This window comes from Schistocerca americana, chromosome 1 (genome assembly GCF_021461395.2).
Source record: "Schistocerca americana isolate TAMUIC-IGC-003095 chromosome 1, iqSchAmer2.1, whole genome shotgun sequence".
NCBI lineage: Eukaryota > Metazoa > Arthropoda > Insecta > Orthoptera > Acrididae > Schistocerca > Schistocerca americana.
Genome location: NC_060119.1, coordinates 162,585,340 through 162,608,755, shown reverse-complemented (window position 1 = coordinate 162,608,755; position 23,416 = coordinate 162,585,340). Strand labels below are relative to the sequence as shown.

Here is a 23,416-nt window from a genome sequence, read left to right as displayed (position 1 = left end):
TCACCTCTTTTCAAGATACTTTTTCATTCTTTTCAACTGATCCTCAGAGCCCTTTGCCATCTCTGAAATATCGTCTACATACCGGAAAGTATTCATTTATTCACCCTAAACTAATTCCCTTCTCAAATTTCTCTTTCGTTTCCTTACTCAACGTACATATGGAATAACAAGGCGGACAGGTTATAATCCCACCTTACTCCTTTCTCAACCACTGCTTCCATTGAGTGTCCGTCTACTCTTACAACTCAGTCAGTTGTAGGTGACCTATTGCTCACTCACTTTATTCGTTCTCTACCTCAGTATTTGAAATAGTGTATTCCAATAATTTGAAAATGTAGGGTCAGCATTGCCGCAGGTGGTCGTATAACTTCTTGAAACCCAAACTGATTCGTGTCACGACTCACTAAATTGATGGTTATTCACATCTGTCAGCTTCTGCCTTATGTCGACTTCGAACTATTACATTCCTCTTATTGCCTGAGGGTATTTCGCCTGTCTCATGTATCTTCCCTACCAGGTGCTATGCTTTGTTACAGCTGGCTTTACGAAGGATCCCAGTCATTGTGAGGGAATTTCGCTTACTAAAGGCGTCCTGTTTGTACGTAAGTCTAACAGTGTTCTGTATAATTCCGTATGGAGAATCATATCCTCTTCAACTATGGATTTAGAAAGCACCGCTCGTTTGGAACTCACCTTGATATCCTAATGCATGAAGGGCAACAGGCAGATTCATATACCGAGATTTCGTGAAAGCGTTTGACACAGGGCCCCCTGCCGACTGTTGACGAACGTCCGAAGATATGGATTAGGTTCCCCGATGTCAGGGTGACTGGAATACTACGAGTGCCTGGAATACTTCTTAACAGACCCCAGTACGTTGTCATCCACGGCGAGTGTTCATCAGAAGCAAAAGTGTCGTCAGGCGTTCCCCAGGGAAGTGTGATAGTTCACTCCTGTTCTCTGTACACATAAATGATCTAACAGACAGGGTAAGCAACAATTTATGACCGCTTGCTGATAATGCCGTGATTTACCGGAACGTGTCGTCATTCAGTGACTGTAGGAAGACACAGTGTGACATAAAAAGAATTTATAATGGGTATAATGAATGGCAGCTTGCTCTAAATTAGAAAAAAATTGGCGAGGATGAGTAGGAAAATCGATCCTGTAACGTTAGACTATCGTTTTAGTGGTGTTTTGCTTGACACACCCACATACATAGGCGTAATACTGAAAAGCGATATGAAATGGAAGAATCACATCAGGCCCATAGAAGAGAAGGCGAATAGCCAACTTCCTTTTATGGGGAGAGATTTGGAGAAGTAAACCTCATCTGTAAACGAGACGGCATAAAGAACACTAGTGCGACCCATTCGTGAGTGCTGCGTGCTGTTTGGGATCCCCACCAGATCCTATTAAAATAAGACAACGAAGGAATTCCGAAGCATGCTGGTAGATTTGTTACCAGTTGGTTCCATCAGCACGCAAGTATTATTTACCTGCTTCGTGGACTCTAATGGGAATCCTTCGAGGAAGGAAGACGTTATTATTGCGAGGCACTACTTCGGAAACTTAGAAAACCGGCATTTGAGACCGACTTCAAAACGATTCTACTACCATCAATGTACACGTAATGCAAAAAACAAAAAGAAAAGTGAATCTACCAGGGTCGGGACTTTAATAGTGGCATCTATTTATTTATAGCTCGTACAAAGTAGATACGTGTTTAAAAGTATTACTGACCTTCAGAGTGGTCACCTCCCCATCGCACCCCCCTCAGATTTAGTTATAAGCTAGCACAGTGGATAGACCTTGAAAAACTGAACACAGATCAATCGAGAAAACAGGAGAAGTTGTGTGGAACTATGAAAAAAATAAGCAAAATATACAAACTGAGTAGTCCATGCGCAAGATAGGCAACATCAAGGAGAATGTGAGATCAGGAACGCCGTGGTCCCGTGGTTAGCGTGAGCAGCTGCGGAACGAGAGGTCCTTGGTTCAAGTCTTCCATCACGTGAAAAGTTTAATTTATTTTATTTATGATTATCACATCCACAACAAAACCTAAATCGGGCAAAGTAGAAGAATCTTTTTACCCATACGTCAAGTGTACAAGTTAGGTGGGTCGACAACATATTCCTGTCATGTGACGCACATGCCGTCACCAGTGTCGTATAAAATATGACGTGTTTTCCTGTGGAGGAATCGGTTGACCTATGCCCTTGTGATCAAATGTTTTCGGTTCCCATTGGATAGGCACGTCCTTTCGTCTACTAATCGCACGGTTTTGCGGTGCGGTCGCCAAACACATACACTAAACTTATTACAGTGGACAGAGACGTCAATGAACGAACGGACAGATCATAGCTTTGCGAAAATAAAGAAAGTAATCTTTTCATTCGAGGGAAGACTTGAACCAAGGACCTCTCGTTCCGCAGCTGCTCACGCTAAGCACGGGACCACGGCGCTCCTGAGCTCACATTGTCCTTGATGTTGCCTATCTTGCGCATGAACAACTCAGTTTGTATATTTTATTTATTTTGTTCGTAGTTCCACACAACTTCTTCCTGTTTTCTCGATTGATCTGTGTTCAGTTTTTCAAGGCCTATCCACTGTGCCAACTTATAACTAAATCTGAGGGGGTGCGATGGGGAGGTTCCCTTGTTAGCAGTGCCAGTTGTGTTGACAGTTCGAGCGGCGCGGTCTATTGCCTGACGAATTTGTAGCAGTTCCCAAGCGTAAGGCGTGAAGTGTTTTCCTTCAGTTTAGAAATCGAGTTGAACTCACAAGGGCTTAAGTCAGAGGTTGCAGTTAGTAGGTGGTATAGCGCTTAGTATCCCTATCAGTCAAACAAATCAGTAACAGCTTGCACTGTACGTGCTTGAGCATTGTCCTATAAAATGATGGTCAGGTCCTACAGATAGAGGCAACACTTCTGGCTCTGTGCTGTTCATTTTTGGAACACAACCTACGAACAGCTTAGAGACAGAAGTGATGACACTTTCTGCAGGACCTGACCATCATTTTGCAGGACGTTGCTAAAGTACGTACAGCGCAAGCTGTTACTGATTTGTTTGACTGATGGGGTTGCTAAGTGCTATACCACCTACTACACTCCCATGACTTAAGCCCTTGTGAGTTTAACTTCATTTATAAACTAAAGAAAACACTTGATGGCATTCGCTTCAGAACTGCTATAAATTCGTCGGGCAACAGAACGCCCCGCTCGAACCGTCAATTCAACTGGCACTGCTAAGGGTATCCTACGACTTCCACATCGCTCGCAACGGGTTATACACAGTGCTGGTGACTACTCTGAAGGTCAGTAAAACTTTTAAACACGTATATATTTTGTACGAGCTGTAAATGAATAGTTGCCACTATTACATTCCCAACCCTCGTAGAACTCGAAAGGAGGCTTATAGAACGTCGTTTCTCCTTTCCTCTGTTTACGAGTAGAACACGGAAGGAAATGTCTAACAGTGCTACGTGATACCCGGCACCATACACCACACAATGGCTTCCGGAATATTTATGTACATGTAGATACAGATTTATTTCCTTTCCCGTTCTCTAATATGGTTTAGGGACTGCGCTCAAGGATTTATCCAGTAGTGATGAAATTTTTGTTTGTCCAGGGAGACTGCTCTGGAGGTGCTGGACCACGAACCGGAGGGCGCGTTCATGGTGCGCGAGAGCACCAGCAAGCCCGGCTGCTACGCGCTGTCGCTGCGCGTCCCCAGGGACTTCCAGCCGTCCGGCATCGCGCACTACCTCATCCTGCGCACCGCCAAGGGATACAAGATCAAGGTGGGTCTACAGTCACCCAGTGACACCGTATGTTCAACCTCGTGTGTTGTGAGGGAGTTACACTGGCGTCTGTGAAAGTTGCCACACCCAGAGAGTGTGTAGTAACTACTAGTAAGTGAGAAATTTTACTGAAAAGTGCTGAGAACTAAGTTGACTGATAAGATAAAGAACGACAAGGATCTTTTTATAATAGGTGAGGAAAGGCATATATGGAAAACCCTGAGCAGAGCGAGGGGCAGGATGGTAGGACCTAAGACGTCAGGTAATAGCTCCCACGGTATTAGAGCTAGTCGTAGAGGGGAAAAAGCCGTAAGGGAGGACAGAGCATGGACTGTATCCAACAAATAATTGAGGAAGTTGGGCGTAAGTGAAACTCTGAAAAAAAGAGGTTGACGTAGAAGTGGTAGTTCTGGTGTGTCACACTGAACGAGTCAAAAGACTAATGATGTAAATACATAAAGAGACATCTATTGCGAACCGGAGGGCCAGAAATAATGGTGCAAGGTGGCACTCGGGATGATATCTGGATAAATTGTGCCATATTCTTTCCATCGACAAGTACAGTAGACTTATGATGCCTGGTGATGGTGATACAAGTGTTTGCAGATGGTCAGGTACCGATGCATGTGTCACGCATCCAGTTTCACAGCTTCAGCAGGGAAGTAGGTCAGCATATTTTGGGCCCATTTCATATACGCATATAGAACTCCTCTCCGCCTTCAGGGGTAATTTGAAGGTGGCATACTATTCGGAAAGGGTCGTCCAAGCTTTTGTGAAGCCCTCCAGTCAACATTTCGGCAGACGTTTGGGTTTTCAAGACGATAGTGCACGATTACATCGCGCCCACCCGGTGAACATCTTTTTGCAAGAGTCAGGAACGAACGAATGGCCTGCGAGTGTCTGGCAAATATGTTTGACCACGGTTAGGAACAGTTGAAACTACGAGTAGATCGCAGTAGGTGTCGACGTCACAGACTGGCCCTGTCGAAGAGTGTGACAGACTAAAACAGCACCATATTCATTAACGTATGGCATATAATCGAATATACATCGGCATTTACTCTCAAATTTCCAGCTCCTGAGGATATACAGGGTGGGTAAAATAAAAGGGGCACAGAAAATTATGTGTGCTATGGCACTGACCCTTGTTAATGAATAGGAGAACCGTCGATGAAAGAAAATGCTCGAAATCGTTGTTGCAGTGCATAAATCCGTTGCTGTCCCATATCTGCAGCTGGTGGATTTCCCAAATGCTCCGTCCCATGTACTTTCTGTGTCATTACGTTTGAGTAACGGGAGTAGATGTGTTTATGACCAGTTGTATGAAACAAAAATTGGAAATCCGATAAAACAGTGCATGTCTGTTGTCAAATGCTATATGATATACAATTCGTCAAAGACGTGTGCAGAAAAGATTGTGAAATAGTTTAAAACTGCAAGTATTTTGTTGAAAGCTCAGTCTTAAATGCTAAACTTAGGGCAAAACGTCGTAAAACGGACTTTGTAACAAATAAGAACCATTATGCTGATCAATGAGGGTGAATAACACATCTTAATCTTAACACATTAACCTTAATATGTAATAAAAATGGATGTGTGTGTGTATTTATGTATATTCAACATCCTCTCCTAAACCACTTAATCTATTTCAACCAATCTTGGTACACATATCACTAAATGTCTGGAGAGAAACTCTGTGGGGTTAAAAACCACCCCCCTTCCGCCCCCCCCCCAAATTAGGAGTGACGGTGGTAGTGAATAAAGTAGTTTTCCCCTACTGTGATGTACGCAGAGCACCGCGGCATCGCCTGTCCTGCTGGATTTCCAGCTGGACGGCCGTGCTCGGCCGACGTCATCACAGCCCCTGCAGGTGCAACATGCTTTCACGTTATAGAAAGTGACACGATAACATCCAACCTGGAAGAAAATTACTATAAGACCCCAAAGCACACGTCAAGCTGTGTTTGGTGGTGAGAAGGAGTGGCATTTATGTGTAAATCAGGGATGCTTGGAGGAATTTCAACCAAATTTGGTATCAAAGAAGACTAATTTTTAGGTTTCCGTACCGCTGGCGGTAAAAGCGGGACTTCCCTAGGATTGCTTTGTTGTTCGTCTGTCCTTCCGTCTGTCTACCCCCTTTCTCAGAGAGAGGAGGATGTGTAAAGTTGAATTTATATCAAATACAGTCGAGGTACAACCATTTATGTCACATATTTTCACACTCGCAAACTCACTCATCAAAACCTACAGATGAACTATACGTGGTCCCGGCGGAGGTTAGAGTCCTCCCTCGGACATGGGTGGGCGTGTTTGTCCTTAGGATAATTCAGGTTAAGTAGTGTGTAAGCTTAGGGACTGATGAACTTAGCAGTTAAGTGCCATAAGATTTCACACACATTTGAACATTTTTTGAACTATAAAGGGTGAAGCGAAATTCCGCACTCGGCTTCGCAGCACAACTCCTCACATGCTAGCGATAAAAAGATCTCTCACAAAATTTCGGCCGGCGAGTACATCGGGCCGAAAAATGAAGTTAAAGCTTGGCAATCTGGCAACGCAATAACCACATGTATGGTAACTACCTGAGTCAGCACACAACCTTCGTGCTGTAGAGTTGGTGCAGTTGATAGAGTTTTGGGTTAGCATGCAGCAGGTCGACGATTCGATCGGGTCGATGATTCGATCCTGGGTAGAGGCCTGTTTTTTTTTGTTAAATGTAGTGCAGGTGGTCCGGTATCTGGCATCTTAATCGCCAACAGAGATTGCAGTGAGTCCTCTAGAAAACACTTGCACCACATACTACAATCGTAGAAATGGAAAATTGGTCAGCTTTGAAAGAAGCCCTTTTCATGTCATGTAATTTCACAATTGCCCCATACACTAGATGTGAAATCTGTTTTCTTTGTAACCTCCTCCAATGGTCCCAGAGACCAGTAGAATCTATTATTCTTGCCTCGTTCAGGTCCATACATTTCGTTAGGCCCTTCAGTTGCCAATAGGACTACCCAGGTGCTTTGCGAATAATGTCCAAACTCGGTTACTATTTCTATTTGTTATTACCATGGTCCCATGCCTTTCAAGACTAAGTCTGGTTGCCGCATGCTATTTAGCACGTATTCCAATGCATTATTATTATTGTTATTATTATTATTCTATCTATGAAATTGTGGAAACATCACGTCTATTATTACCTTTAGGGACACAGTGTAATTCAAAACAGAACAGTTCACAATTTGCGATGTCGGTATGAATCTGTCAATGGGGTAATGCGCATTACATGGAACAGGAGCATTTTTATCATCTCAAAATTGATATTGTTTTTGTAGCTATTCTGTCCTATGACAGGTCATTTGCTTCAACTGTCTATTTCTTATTTGTCTAACCATGTATTTGTTACGTTCAGAGCTACAAAATATTGTAAATTTAGGATACATGTGACGTAAGAAATGGCGTATACTACAGTATGAAATGTCAGAATGAAATTAGCAAATTAAAAAAAAAAGTGCCCCAATGCAGGATCGAACCCACGCCCTCCTGCATGCTAACCCAAAACTCTATCCTCTGCACCAACTGTGTAGCATAGTTTACATGTGCTGACAAAGGTAATTACCATACATATGGTTACAGTGTTGCAGATTGCCAGTTTTTAACGTCCTTTTTCTGCCGGATGCACTCGCCGGACGAAATTTTGCGAGAGACACTTTTTTTATCGTTGGCGTGTGAGGGGTCGCGCTGCGAAGCCCGAGTGTGCGAATTTTACTTCACCCTGTATACATAATTAAGTTTGTCTGAACCTAAGTTCATGAGACCTAAATAAAAAGTTAAACATATGCAAATATTCATTGAAAAGAGGGTAAACACATCAAGAAGAGCCGGCCGGTGTGGCCGTGCGGTTCTAGGCGCTTCAGTCTGGAACCGCGTGACCGCTACGGTCGCAGGTTCGAATCCTGCCTCGGGCATGGATGTGTGTGATGTCCTTAGGTTAGTTAGGTTTGAGTAGCTCTAAGTTCTAGGGGACTGATGACAGCAGATGTTAAGTCCCATAGTGCTCAGAGCCATTTGAACCATTTTGAACATCAAGAAGATATCTACAGAAGGCATGTAAGCTGTCCGACAGTTGGATGTGGATAACTGCGAAAACTATTGGTCTCGGTATTGACTGTTGTCGGTCAGCGTCATAGGGGGCCTCCTTTAGCTCCCCCTGCAGTTGGCAATTTCACGTCCGCGATAAGTAGGTCACAGAACGACTTGTGACCAGCCACTTCCATTCACTGCTCTAACCCAACAGAGAGAGGGGGAGAAAGCACAGCGGGTATCTGCAGAGCATGGACGTACGACGAGCGTTCAATAAGTAATGCAACTCATTTTTTTTCTGAAACAAAGTTGTTTTTATTTACGATTATAATACGCCTTTTATCCCACTCCTTTGGTACAAAACCCTAATTTTCAACATAATCTCCATTCAGTACGATAGCCTTACGCCATCTTATTTGGAGAGCCTCTGTGCCCGCATGGAACCACTGGACTGGTCGAAGTCGCAGCTAACATCGAAGTGCATCAGTAACATCCCCATCACCCACGCACTGATTCCCGCCGAGTGCATCCTTCGCAGATGGAAGTCGGAGGGTGCGAAATCGGGGCTGTAGGTTGGATGAAGAAGAACAGTCCAATGAAGTTTTGTGAGTTCCATTCGGGTGCGCAAACACATGTGAGGGCACGCATTGTCACGGAGAAGGAGAAGTTCGTTCGCACTTTTGTGGTGATGAACACAATAAAATCGTTTCTTTAACTTACTGAGGGGATCAAAATAGGTGGTGTGGTGCCACTTCATGGATTGCCGTTTCATCGCCTGTGACGACGTTCGACAAAAATTGTCTTAGCTTCGTAACGCGCAACCAATTCCGTCATAGCGCTTTATGTTCTTTGGTTGGTTCAAATGGCTCTGAGCACTATGGGACTGCTGAGGTCATTAGTCCCCTAGAACTTAGAACTAGTTAAACCTAACTAACCTAAGGACATCACAAACATCCATGCCAGAGGCAGGATTCGAACCTGCGACCGCAGCGGTCATACGGTTCCAGACTGCAGCGCCTTTAACCGCACGGCCACTGCGGCCGGCTATGTTCTTTCGTAAGGGGGAAAGTAACCTAACGGGTACACGCCTTTGAGTACGCCAAATGACGGACCAATGTCTTAGCAGTACCAACAAGACGTCCAGTTGAGCAGCGTGGTGTTTGATTGGTCCATGCTAGGTCCACTACTGTTTCTTGTATATGTTAATGACCTGTCATCTGTTACATTACCAGATGCCAAGTTTGTCTTATTTGTAGATGATACAAACATTGCAATAACTAGTAAATCAAATATAAATTTAGAAAGGGCAGCTAATCAAATTTTTACTGACATTAATAAGTGGTTAATAGCCAATTCACTGTCAGTAAACTTTGAAAAAAGCCACTTTATGCAGTTCAGAACTTCCAAGAGATTTCCTTCTGATGTGTGTATAAAATATGATGGCATGGAAATAGAAGAAGTTGAGAGTGTAAAATTCTTGATAATAAATTCAGTTGGGAGAAACATACTAACGAACTGCTAAAGCGCTTAAACAAGTCTGTGTTTGCAATGCGAATGATATCAGGCATAGGAGGTACAAATATAAAGAAACTGGCATATATTGCTTATTTTCACTCCATTATGTCATATGGAATCATATTTTGGGGTAACTCCACAAACAGAGAAAAAATTTTTAGAGTACAGGAGCGTATAATAAAAGTAATGACCAGTGTAAATCCTAGAACATCATGTCGAAACCTATTCAAAGAATTGGGCATATTAACCACAGTTTCTCAGTATATTTATTCCTTAATGAAGTTTGTTGTAAATAATACATCTCTTTTTCCAACTAAGTGCTTAGTACACAGTATCAATACTAGGAATAAGAACAATGTACATACAGATTTAAAATCACTTACTCTTGCCCAGAAAGGAGTCCAGTATTCAGCAACGCATATTTTCAATAAGTTATCAGCAACCATTAAGAGTTTAGTTTCAGACAAGGCACAATTTAAACATAATTTAAAAGAATTTTTGGTGGCCAACTCCTTCTATTCCATCCATGAGTTTCTCAACAAGTGCAGTAGACCATTTTAATGAAAATTTATTATACTTTAATTTTTGACAATACTTGGTTATAACAGCCAAGTAACTACCTACTGTGTGAATGATGGATGTATGGAAAGCAGATGTAAGTCATAAGTGTGTAAATAGTGGAAGATTAATATTAAATCTTGTACATAATCTGACTGTTCTTAACTGAGGATCACTGAAATCAATAATTTACTTTAATTTTTGACAATACTTGGTTGTAATAGCAAAGAAACCAGCAAATATCTGAATGATGGATTTAATGAAAGCAGATGTAAGTATTAAACCTGTAAATATTAGAAGTTTAAATTTAATGCATGTACATAATTTTACTGTTTATTGACTGAGTATCATTAAAATTAATGAAACTCAAGTTTTTCTTATTACATTTTTGTAATGTGTTTATCTGACATGTTCCACACCCAGGAGGATTCCCTCTTTTATGGGTCTATGGAATCAGTAATTAACCTAATCTAACCAGCTCGAATGAAAATGTCCGCACGTTCCAACATTGCAGGAGTCACAACTGTGTGCGGACGGCTGGCACACTGGAGCTCGGACATGTTTGCGCTACCTTGTTGCGCTAAAGACACATGCTTCGCCCAATGACTCACCGTGCTTTCGTTCATTGCCACATCTCCGTAGATGATCTGCAAACGTCCATCAGTATCTGAGATTCAATGGTTTTGAACCAGAAGAAACTCAATGGCAGCTCTCTCCTTGGAACGCAACTACCGTTACGTCTGCCATTTCTAAGGCTACTTATTGCGACGCCACCATCAGAAATTTCATGAAACTCAAGCGGATCAATTGTGAATGCCTCTGCAAAACACTGCACTCGATGCAAAGAACTAGTGCTAGTCTTCACCGAATGTCCATGATACACATAAGTTTTCATCATACGCTGTACGTCCTCGCTTTATACACTATTGGTCATTAAAATTGCTACACCATGAAGATGACGTGCTACAGATGCGAAATTTAACCGACAAGAAAAGATGCTGTGATATGCAAATGATTAGCTTTTCACAGCATTCACACAAGGTTGGCGCCGGTGGTGACACCTACAACGTGCTGACATGAGGAAAGTTTCCAACCGATTTCTCATACACAAACAGCAGTTGATCGGCGTTGCCTGGTGAAACGTCGTTGTGATGCCTCATGTACGGAGGAGAAATGCATACCATCACGTTTCCGACTTTGAAAAAGGTCGGATTGTAGCCTATCGCGATTGCGGTTTATCGTATCGCGACATTGCTGCTCGCGTTGGTCGCGATCCAGTGACTCTTACCAGAATATGGAATCAGTGGGTTCAGGAGCGTAGTACGGAACGCCGTGCTGGATCCCAACGGGCTCGTATCACTTGCAGTCGAGATGACTGGCATCTTATCCGCATGACTGTAACGGATCGTGCAGCCACGTCTCGATCCCTGAGTCAACAGATGGGGACGTTTGCAAGAGAACTGCACTAACTGCACTAACAGATCGACGACGTTTGCAGCAGCATGGACTATCAGCTCGGAGACCATGGCTGCGGTTACGCTTGACGGTGCATCACAGGAGCGCCTGCGATGGTGTACTCAACGACGAACCTGGGTGCACGAATGGCAAAACGTCATTTTTTCGGATGAATCCAGGTTCTGTTGACAGCATCGTGATGGTCGCATCCGTGTTTGGCGACATCGCGGTGAACGCACACTGAAGCGTGCATTGGTCATCGCCATACTGGCGTATCACCCGGCGTGATGGTATGGGGTGCCATTGGTTACACGTCTCGATCACCTCTTGTTCGCTTTGACGGCACTTTGAACTGTGGACGTTACATTTCGGATGTGTTACGACCCGTGGTTCTACCATTCATTCAATCCCTGCGAAACCCTACATTTGAGCAGGATATTGCACGACCGCATGTTGCAGGTCCTGTACTGCCCTTTCTGGATACAGAAAATGTTCGACTGCTGCCCTGGCCAGCACGTTCTCGAGATCTCTCACCAATTGAAAACGTGTGGTCAATGGTGGCCGAGCAACTGGCTCGTCACAATACGCCAGTCACTGATCTTGAACTGTGGTATCGTGTTGAAGCTGCATGAGCAGCTGTACAAATACACTCCATCCAAGCTCCGTTTGACTCAATGCACAGGCGTATCAACGCCGTTATTACGGCCAGAGGTTGTTTTGGGTACTGATTTCTCAGGATCTATGCACCCAAATTGCGTGAAAATGTAATCACATATCAATTCTAGTATAATATATTTGTCCAATGAATACCCGTTTATCATCTGCATTTCTTCTTGCTGTAGCTATTTTAATGGCCAGTAGTGTATGTAAGGACCAACCTGTAAGTTGTGTCGCTGTTGTTTTGCAGGGCTTCACGAAGGAGTTCTCGAGCCTGGCGTCGCTGATCACGCACCACTCGGTGATGCCCGAGCTGCTCCCCGTGCCGCTGGCCCTCAGCAGGTACCGCCCCGCGCTGGGCAAGTCCGACTCGAGCCGAGACTTCTCGGACGGCGACTGCGACCGCGACTACAACACGCTGGCCGACCTGCGGCAGATGCTGGCCGAGCTCAAGATGTAGCCGCCGTGGCTGCTTCGGAGCATCTGTTCCACGTCCGCTACGACGCAGTTCTCTTCATATCCGCTTGTGTCTGACAGCCAAAATCGCTAATATACCACGAGCTCTACCAGCTCTGGAAACCGAGAAGGAAAGAAAGATTTTTCAGGACGTAATCTTGAAGGTGTGAGGCTCTACAACTGCATTCTATTGTTTTGCTGTGTCGTTTTACGAAAATATAGCAACGTTTGACGATGGACTTCGGCTCTGCAGATGTGTAACTTAATTTATTTGACGTTGCACAGACCATCTGATCAGAATTATCCTGAAACGTCCTATCAGGAACAGTACCCCTTCCTTTGACATTTTACGACGAGTATTATCCTAGCCCTTCAGCTCAACTATCTATGCAAGCAGACTTCGCACCACACTTCTAAATCTTTCAGGAACATTACGCCGTTTAAACTAACGTAAGTCCAAACTAGTTACAAAAAAAAGGACTGAAATTTTTGTTTAAATGATTTGTTGTTTTTGTGGCTAACTCTCGTAAATGCTGAAGTTGAGACGCGTAGCTTCCTTCCTTTGACACTCTGTGTACCGTGTGGGACGACACTAACCCCAGCACTCTGGATACAGATGTCTGCCTGCAGATATTTGTTAGGGTACGTAAGCTTACCGTAGACATTAAGCCATAGGGACCCGACTACCTTCCGTGTTACCAGGAATTCAAAGAAAAGTATCTGACTGTACTGTTTGAAACTCCATGATGTATCAAATCCTAGGATGGTATGACTTCATATGAATAAGGAACTCGTGTACTTTGCTCAATCAGCGGAGATTACGTGTCATATGCATAGCGGAGAAATGTACTAATCCGACGCATTTTCGTTCCAAGACTGAATTCCCCATCACTGGTTAGTATCGAACCCGAACCGAAGGTTGTGAGCAGTCTCGTGCGCCGTCATCCGCTTTATCAGGGCAACTGACACAAATTGTATCTCGCAAGCCTCTTGAATCTGCATGAACAACGGTCTGAGTGGTTAAGTTCAATGGTTACTAACTCGGAAACGGCGCGGCGTATAGAAATTTTTCATAACAATCATTTTTCAGCATAACATGTCTTTAAAATCCCTTACAACCTTTTCAGACTGTTTCTAACTACCCTGTATGACAGCATCTCCCGCGAGGGGCTGCGTTGAGCTTCCGAAGTTATACGCTAGGTCGCACTTTAATGCACCACGGTAAATAGCACTGTGAGATGTCTCCCTCTCTTCAGACAGATTTAGTAGATAAATTGTTTCAAGCAAATTTCCGATAAGCTAATATTTTACTGTGGAGGCGTGTCAGCGCTAAGATTCATCGAAGACATTAATTACGTCAATCAAAAAGCGACTGAAGGTTTACAATTAAGTGGACAGTAACATTAAGATAGCAGACGCGAGACTGTGTAGGCAAAGACTTGTATTCTTTAATAGCTGTGAATTCTACCTTGCACATACGTTCACATACTTTAAGGCCTTCCCATATGTACATCTGCATAGTATATAGCTGTGGCCCGAATGACTGGATGACGAAGTGGCGAAACGCCGGAATCGTACGCAGGAGGACGACAGTTCAAATCCTCGTCCGGACTCCTAGATGAAGGTTTTTCTCGGTTTCCTCTTAATTGCCAAAAATAATTTCCAAGCCTCCTTGCTGATTCCCTTCCTTTGATTCTAATGATCCTCATGTTACCGGAACGATAGACCCTATTTGTGTTTCCTTTCTTCTTACAGACTCAGGACTCGTTGAAGTATATCTGAAACCTGTGCCTGGAAGGATAGTGAGGGAAAATTTTAAGTTCTTGATATAAACAGCGCATTTCATATCTTACTGCTTCTCTGGCAAAGAGAATTTATTTATTCGGATGGCTAGGGTCCCCCGTCGGGCAGACCGTTTGCCGGGTGCTGGTCTTTCAATTTGACGCCACTTCGGTGACCTGCAGTCGATGAGGATGAAAGTATGATGATGAGGACAGCACAACACACAGTTCCTGGGTTGACAGAATTCCCCGACCCAGCTGGGAATCGAACCCGAACAAAGAGATTAATACGTTGGGAAACGTTAAACCTGTTAGTCGACAATCCTATTGACACTGATTTCGCTAATTCCTCCAATTCCTTGCTTCCCATAGTGCTGTCATAAAAGCCAGGGGTCTGCCTCTCCTGGTCGAGCTAAAGACGCTGTTCCTCCTTCGAAACACAAAACTGTTCTCCGTTCTTTTCTTCAGATCATCCCAGGAAAGGATTTACAGTATTTATATGCAGTAAGGACCGTCCTATCTGTATTATCAACTGGCACAGAGCGTTGTTCACCACTCATTCCGTATGACTTGCTCCCCTGCAACCTTTCTCCGATGTCGTCACGCTTTAGAGCAGAGCCAGTATGTGCGCAATTCACAGCTGAAACTTCTCGCATAGTATTCCTGCTACTTCCCCCAGTGAAATGCCATTTCTATTAACGTACGAACGCGCTGCGTGGTTCAGAAATGCGGGTGACGTTACATTCTGTGTTACAGGATTTTCTTTCAAGTGTTTCTTTGGGCCTCGACAAGAGAAACCCAGTACTAGTTCTCTGCAATCGTGCTTGCAATGTGCAGTGATTCATTTCGCAAAGAAATGTTACTTTACGCAATGCTCTTCAACTAGCACCACCGCTACCTCTAGGAACCAGCCACCTCTTACCAGTTTTTACCCCATGAGCTAGTTTCAATATCATTGATGTTGTTTACAAATTGAATGTAGTTCAGCATACTTCTGATCAGAATGAAACATCATCCTTTTTTTTTTTTTTTTTTTTTTTAACCAGAAGACAGAACAATTTAAACAGATACCTGATTAACAGGTGGTTTGAAAAGTGTATCTTCCTTCGACAATGTTTGTTGCACTTCCAAAACAAACTTACATTGCAAAAAGAAAAACACTAAAATAGGGTATCCATTAAATGAGGTCTACGGGATAGCCGTATTCAGGGAAGAAAACTTAACTTACATGGACAACTTCGTATGTCAGTTCGTAAATCAACAAGCACAGTAACTCTATAAGCGCAGCGCTCTTTCCATCAGTAAACAATGTCTGTTGTTTGCAAGAAACCATCATATTGCCACCCGGGCGTAGACAGAGTCGTGTACTGTTACCATCGTGTTTGAATGTAATACGATGTGATTATATGTATTCGAAAATAATGTGATAATTTGATGTAATCGTGTGTGAAATTTTTCACGTTTGTCGTATGACAGGGTACCCCATTTACTTCCCATTCCCATGTTTTCTTAAAATCCACGAAAATAACTCATGTGTATTCAGTGTTACTTCTTCCATGCCGAAAGCTGGCACACACAAACAACCCCAAGCTGATAATATCTGTGTATTTGTTGTTGTGAAACCGTAACTGTACAATATTGTGTCATATGTAATGATTGTCGTTCTTAACAAATATTAGCATGTAAGATTAATGTGCGATTAATGTATCAGCCAGTATTAACAATCACTTCCAGTTGACATAATCAGTGTGCTCTTACCATTTGTAATAAGGTTTCGTGTTTTCCTCCTGGAGTTTATGTGGTTAATGTGTTCATACGTTTAAAAGAACTCTTGAACGACATCTTAAAGAAAACAATGTTACAAAAGGAAACTCAGATTGTCAGTACGTTTGCTTTGCTAATGTTCGTATAACTTCTTCGCCCTGACTTGCAAGCATGTCACAAGTACTTCAGCAGGTGCTTTTAAACAAATCGGCATAGTTTACTGCAATCGCTATTGCTTAAATTACTAAAAATTGGGTATAGCGCGCAGAACATAATGTATGTGAGTAACAAAATTATTGCGTCTCGTAACGTACTGCTTCGGATTTTTATTTGCAACAGTCGTGTTTTATCGCCTTCTTCAGAGTGGAAGATAACGAGAAGAGTATACAAAATTCGGTCGTATAGATAAATAGATCGGCGATGTACAAAGTACTTCACAGGTAGTGATTACCAAATGTGCCGGAAGAAACGGTTCATGGAACGCGTTACAAAAATACGGAAATATTCGCGCAAGAAAGTATATAGATATATTTTATTTATTTCGGAGTCGAACAGATAGCTCTAGAATTTATAGCCCAAGATCGACAAACAGGTGAATGAAATTGTTTAACTTTTGTATATGACATGATACTGTTTGTTTAAACTTGTAAAATGTTTGTAGCATTGTTTAACAGATGTAATAAACGTATGTTTTTGTGGACATGTGCGTACTTTCTTTCCTACCAAACTAACCATTTCTAAACTAGAAATATAAAACATATACGAAAATATGTAAATTATTGAAAGCATTTTCATTGATGGAGTTTACAAAATGGAAAAACCAATGATACAAAGTGTTTTTAAACTACAGGTCCATCATCACTATCACTATGTAGGAGTTGCTATGACGTTTTCCCTATTAGTTCCCCAGTAGTTTGTTTTGCAACGAGAGTACGGTAGACACGGTCTTCGCAACATTCTCAGAGTGGCACCATTGCACCAGTGCGGGTCTTTGCCGTCTTTTATTACTTTATTTTGTGCTAATGTACGGAGACCGCGGATTACGACGTCTTTCAGATTCAAGTACAAGTTTTATGCGTAATCGGATCTAAGCTAGACCTTTGAACTTGCCCAACGTCACATACTGTGATATATTTCTTTATGACGTTTTGCATATGGGGACCATTGTTTCTTAATAATATCACATCGCTATTCCCTTTCTGGTGACATTCTCGAGAAGATAGAGTCTGTCTGTAGCCGGGAGGTACACGATATTTTTTAGATTTGCGTTGTCGAATTAGTTGTCCGGAAAATTTGGCAAACAATGAAGCCGTATTACTTCGCAAGGTCATTAATTGTTACAGCCGTACAGCCTATATAACATGAGTAGGTTTTCAAGTCGGTAGTGGAAAGTCAAAAACACTATCAGCTACTGCCCTATACTCGTGCCATACCGAACTACCGAATTTAGGTTATATTTAAATGACTCGACTGCCGAGGTGCGTGAATCTGACGATGTAAGGAAAATATGATCACTCATTGACATTCACCGATATGGGTTGCTCGTGTCCCTGCCAGTTCGCATTAGGATTCGTTTTGGACCTCTATGGAACTAATTTCTGTTGGAGTCTAATCTATCTTTCGGATACACGTTTTACGTGTTGACGAAATAATCAAGATACTGTTGAGGAAGGAAACGGAGATAAACTTCTCAAGAATTTTGTTGTGGTAAATACAATTTTTTATTGTAAGTGATTGAATATTGTAACTCCACCATAGCTACGAAGTTGATCATCTCGAAGAAATTACGAGCTCTTCCGCTAGAGTATTCCTATCGTGTTGAGAATGATTATTGTGACCGCTACAATTCTTGTGCCTAGCTTTTCAAGAAGCTAATTTTCACATGCACGTTGCTTCAAAATGCTGTTTCGTGGCCGTAACTCCAGAAAGGGACATTTAGAGAAACGCTAGTACGAATAATCAGTGAGTAGAAAAAAGTCAGGCTTATACATTTGAGATTTATATGAGAAACTTTCATCTGATATCTTCCACAGGTTTGTGTGTGTGTGTGTGTGTGTGTGTGTGTGTGTGTGTGTCTGTGTGTGTGTGTGTGTGTGAGAGAGAGAGAGAGAGAGAGAGAGAGAGAGAGAGAGAGAGAGACAGAGTGGTAATATTATCAATAAAGAAGCATTAACAGCAGAACAGTTTGATCAGGAGATCTCAATGGCTTTGAACAGGTACTTGTCGTACAGGAAGTCACCAGAGTGACAAATCCATCAGGGATATTGCACCCTTTGTAAAGCTACCCAAGTCGACTGTTGATAATGTGACTGTGAAGTGGAAACGCGACGGATTTACCAGCAGCTAAAGTTAGGAGAAGGCGTACCTAATGTACTGACCGACAGGGACTGTAGAGCTTGCTGAGGGTCGATGGAAAAAGTGTCATGAAATCGACGGAACGAATATCTTGTGACTTCCAAATTGCTATCAGTAGTCCAGCTTGCACAATAACTGTGTTTATGGAGTTTAGAAGGTTGGGGTAGAACGTCAAGAAATGCAGTGGTGGTATGGTAATATGTTACTTGTGCGTGATTAATTTCTGCACAAGAATGACGACTGACACAGAACTACCCTTCAGATACTCTACGGTAACCTATGTGTAGTTAAGCACCTACAAATTATAGTCATATAAGTACTGCTGATCGGTTGACGAAGTCGATGGGAAGGGTGGAATTCACTATACAGGGTGAAAACTATTTAAACCGACAAACTCTGGGAGGTTGTAGAGGACATCAAAACAAATATTTTTCCCTAATGTCATTTTTTCCTATGAGGAATATTTAAACCAGTAGAGGAAGATTTCTCTGGCGGCAAATTAACTAAACCAACAAACACTTTTTCATTTTTTATGGCCAAGAGACAACACATTAACACAACCCAATTTCATTTACAGTACATTTTCGAAAATGCCTCCATTGACACGTAAACAAAGGTTACACCGTCGGATCATGTTTGTCTGACACGAACAAAAACCCCAGCAGTATTCTGAATTGTTCCTGCTGCTGCTACTATCCGGGCAACCAGTTCCTCTTCTGATGCAACAGGAGTTGCGTAAACGAGGTTGCGCATCTCTCCCCACACAAATAAGTCCAGAGCGGGCATATCTGGGGATCGAGCAGGCCATGGTACAGGACCACCTCTGCCCATCCACGTTTCTGGGAACGACGACTGAAATGTGCCAGCGCCCCGTCATGTTGGAACCACATGCATTGTCTTGTAGGGAGCGGGACGTCTTCCAGCAATTCTGGCAATGCTCTGGCGATAAAATTGTAATAGTGCCTGCCATTTAATAGCCTAGGTAGCAGATACAGCCCAATTAAAGTCCCCAGCAACACCGACCCACACATTAACGAAGAACCGCACTTGATGAGTGCTAGTAACTGTGGCATGTGGGTTATCCTCACTCCAAACATGCGCATTGTGCATGTTGAAGACTCCATCACGCCCGAACGTTGCTTCATTGCTAAACAACACAGAGGATGGAAATGTAGGATGCATTTCACACTGTTCCAGGTACCACTGCGAAAACTGTGCTCTGGGTGGATTATCAACTGGTTCCAGGTTGTGGACACGCTGTAAGCGAAATGAACGTAACAATTGCTCTCGAAGGACTGTTCTTACATTAGTCTAATTCGTCCCCATGTTACGTGCAATTGTACGAGTGCTGATTGAAGGATCTCGCTCCACATGCTGCAAGACAGCTTCCTGAAATTGCAGTGTTCTTACCGTGCGACGGCGTCCCTGTGCAGGTAATCTGCTAAATGACCCGGTCTCACGCAGACGTTGGTACACAGCAGCAAAGGTCGTTTGATGCGGGATACTGCGATTAGGATATTGTTGTTGATAAACCCGCTGTGCAGCTCGTCCGTTGCGGTGCGCTTCGTAGTACGCACCAACCATATCAGTGAACTCACTCCAGGTGTATCGCTCCGTTAGTAAACAGAGACAATGCACTACTACACTGGCAGGCAGCAGTTGCCTACAACTGAAGAGCGTAATACGACCTCCACCGGTTTAAATACTCCTCATACGAAAAAATGACATTAGGGAAAAATATTTGTTTTGATGTCCCCTACAACCTTCCAGAGTTTGTCGGTTTAAATGGCTCTGAGAACTATGGGACTTAACTTCTGAGGTCATCAGTCCCCTAGAACTTAGAACTACTGAAACCTAACTAACCTAAGGACATCACACACATCCATGCCCGAGGCAGGATTAGAACTTGCGACCGTAGCGGTCGCTCGGTTCCAGGCTGAAGCGCATAGAGCCGCTCGGCCACCGCGGCCGGCTATGAGGCCTCCCGCTTTGAGTATACTGATAGTATCTTATGTGACAGGAAACTGTGCTACATACATTAACGGAACATTTGAAAATCGGCATGCACATACCGGCAATTCCGAAAAAAGTTTGTCCCGACGGGGAATAATTTCCAGGGCATCAGCACGTTGTTGGATAAAGTCTGAAAGTTGTTGCCCTGCAGCTAAGATTGGGAACAGCGCGTTGTAGTGCATGAACAGCTCTATACCGTCCGTTGCTGGGTGGCATGGGTCTTCCGCAGGCCTCCCTCGTGACGTGAAAGCAGTGACCGAACTCGCCATTGTACTTGTAATTGAGCCCTTCTGCCTTCCGTGAACTGCAGCCCATTAAGCCTGCCCTGTGGTAACTCTCCAAGCAGTGTGTGTGTCTCACCAGACAGCGGCAACACAAACAGCTCCACAGAGAGGAAAACCCGACACTTTTAACTACACACTGCCGCCAGATGCCGAAGCAAGCAGTAAGCAGTCATTGTCAACCCGCTATATTAAACAGCGTAAATCTACTGGTGCCTCCCTATTTGGACAATAGTGCGTTACATGCGCCCGTATTAATGATTTGAATTAATTAAAAGTGAGGGGAGATAACCCCTCAGGATATAGTCCAGAGCTGTGCGACACTGCGAGTGGTGTAAAGAGCGGTACTATTGGACAATAGCTTACTCGAAAAGAGAGTTTTGAATGATGAATCACGCGTTATCCTACGTAAATCCGATGGAAGGGTTTGGCGTTGGTGAATACATTGACAACGCTACTTCGTCATGTGTAGTGCCGGAAGTGTGGAATACAGAGTAAGTGATGTTATGGTATGGTGGTGCTATCCAGCTCAAGGTGTCATCCCCTGAAAGTCCTTAAGAAGACACCAAGCGTGGAAGGATATGAATTGACTTTATAACACTGTTCGCTGCGAATAGCACAGGAGCAGCTTGGTGACAATGTGTGTCTGCATCAGAACGTCAATGCAACTGCCGTAAACCAGAAACTGCGAGGCAATGATTTGTGGACAGTATCGTTCCTGAAGTGGTGTGGCCTGTCCGGAGTCGAGACATGAATCCAATGTAACACCGTTGGGACGAGTTAGTCCCAGCCCTCAGCGTCCTACACCACTGCCTTTTCTGGTTTTTGGTCGTGGGAAAGAATGGGCTATCATGTCCCCACAAGCATTGAAACACGTCACTGAAAGTGTCCCCAGAAAAGCCATCATGAAAGCGAAGGATGGGCACACCCCATATCAATGTCGACTAATTCGTTCCATCAGATGCTATATATCAGCTTTCGTGAGGACCGTATTCTCTGTGCGGCCATCTAGAGATAAATTTTGGAAAGGACGTGGTTGATGTCCTTTCTCACCCATCACTCGATCTGCACAAGCCTTCCTTTTTTAATAACCTTATGGTCGATGGAACTTGAAGCGACACCTTTTTCCCATTTCCTGGCTAATAGTGTGTAGAAGCTCTATAGGCGTCTTTCACTTTTGTATTACTGGTAACGAAATCGATTAAGTATAAAAATGTGATTGAACTGCTTTCAAGTAATAGTATGGCAATCCTAGATCTTTCCCTTCTCTTCAAGAGTGACTTCTCGTATTGACTGTCTCCCCTCAGACAACAGAAAAATGTTGCTAACGGCTCACCACTTTTACTTGCCTCTCGCAAGGCAGTGGTACAGATCTGTACTTAGAACTAACAAATGCCATTCCAGACACGATGCTCCTCCCGAGAGTTGTGAAGAAATATTCAAAGCCTTACGAGCATATCAAATATCTTACAAACATGCCAGCTGTCGAGCTGTAGTGTTAGACCAACCAACTATGCAGAAAACTGCGTTACTACTCGTCCGACGTTCCTCATTTTCCACAAAATACTTATATCTTGTATCGCTACAACAAATCACACTTCTTCGGAAACTAGGAACAAAAATATTTATCAATAACAATATAATAATAGCAATATGAGTAATTACACTTATAATTCTTCTTCGTCACTGGCAGCTGGACAGCATTTCACGTGAAGTCTATCATATTATAGTGAAATAATTGCAGTGACTTGCTCTAAGCACGTTTTATGAACGCCAGGTTCTGATAGATAAGTTTCATTATTAATAGTGCCAGCAGAAAATTTTACCTCATCATTTAAAAATAATGGCCGTTCAGGCATTTTTTTTAGTTTAAGCATGCGTCTTTCAACATAGGTTCGAAAACAAGAACTGGGAGTGGAAAGAAATGCAGTGTTCACGAGATAGAGAAGCATTTTGCAGTTGTTTCAGGAAATTTTGCTACTGGCCTCAGAATACGTCCCAAGGTAGAAACAATTATGTCAACATTCGTTATTATATATCACCACGACTGTATCACTATGGTTTTCACTGTTATTATTGTTCCTTTCCGAAGAAATATGATTAGCTGTAGCAATTAATGGTACAAGGGTAAATAAACAAAAAAAAAAACTTTGAACATCAATGTCACCGACAGCCTTTCAGAAGCACCACATCGTAATAAAGCATTACTTATTACTTCCAAGTATGCAACATGTAATATAATAGTGCCAAAAGTGTTCCAAATCATTGGACTCGTTGGGTGTAAGCGTCTCTTGTACGACAGCAGAAAGTTTTCAACAATATATCTACCACTATGCATCAGGCTAGGGAAACCAGATTTTGATCTTTACCATTCTCGAAGATTTGTGTCAACATCTGAACTGTTCTGAAGCGGGTATTTCATGGCCAGTTTTCCGACTGTACGGGTCAGGGGTGGTTGTCCACTGCAATGGGTGGTGGAGCTGGATTATACAGGGTGTTACTAAAAGGTACGGCCGAACTTTCAGGAAACATTCCTCACGCACAAAGAAAGAAAATATGTTATGTGGACATGTGTCCGGAAACGCTTACTTTCCATATTAGAGCTCATTTTATTACTTCTCTTCAAATCACATTAATCATGGAATGGAAACACACAGCAACAGAACGTACCAGCGTGACTTGAAACACTTTGTTACA

General features: G+C 43.0%; 1 protein-coding gene across 1 annotated transcript in view; it reads left to right on the top strand.

Moving 5' to 3' along the window:
* Positions 1 to 12,704, top strand: part of LOC124612631 (tensin-4-like) — a 77,235-nt gene extending 64,531 nt beyond the window's left edge. Inside the window, exons 5-6 of the mRNA XM_047140969.1 lie at positions 3,639 to 3,810; positions 12,320 to 12,704. Of these exons, the coding sequence (XP_046996925.1) occupies positions 3,639 to 3,810; positions 12,320 to 12,529 (382 nt within the window). The 3' untranslated portion in view covers positions 12,530 to 12,704. The remainder of the gene's footprint in view (positions 1 to 3,638; positions 3,811 to 12,319) is intronic.
* The last annotated feature ends 10,712 nt before the right edge of the window (positions 12,705 to 23,416 follow it).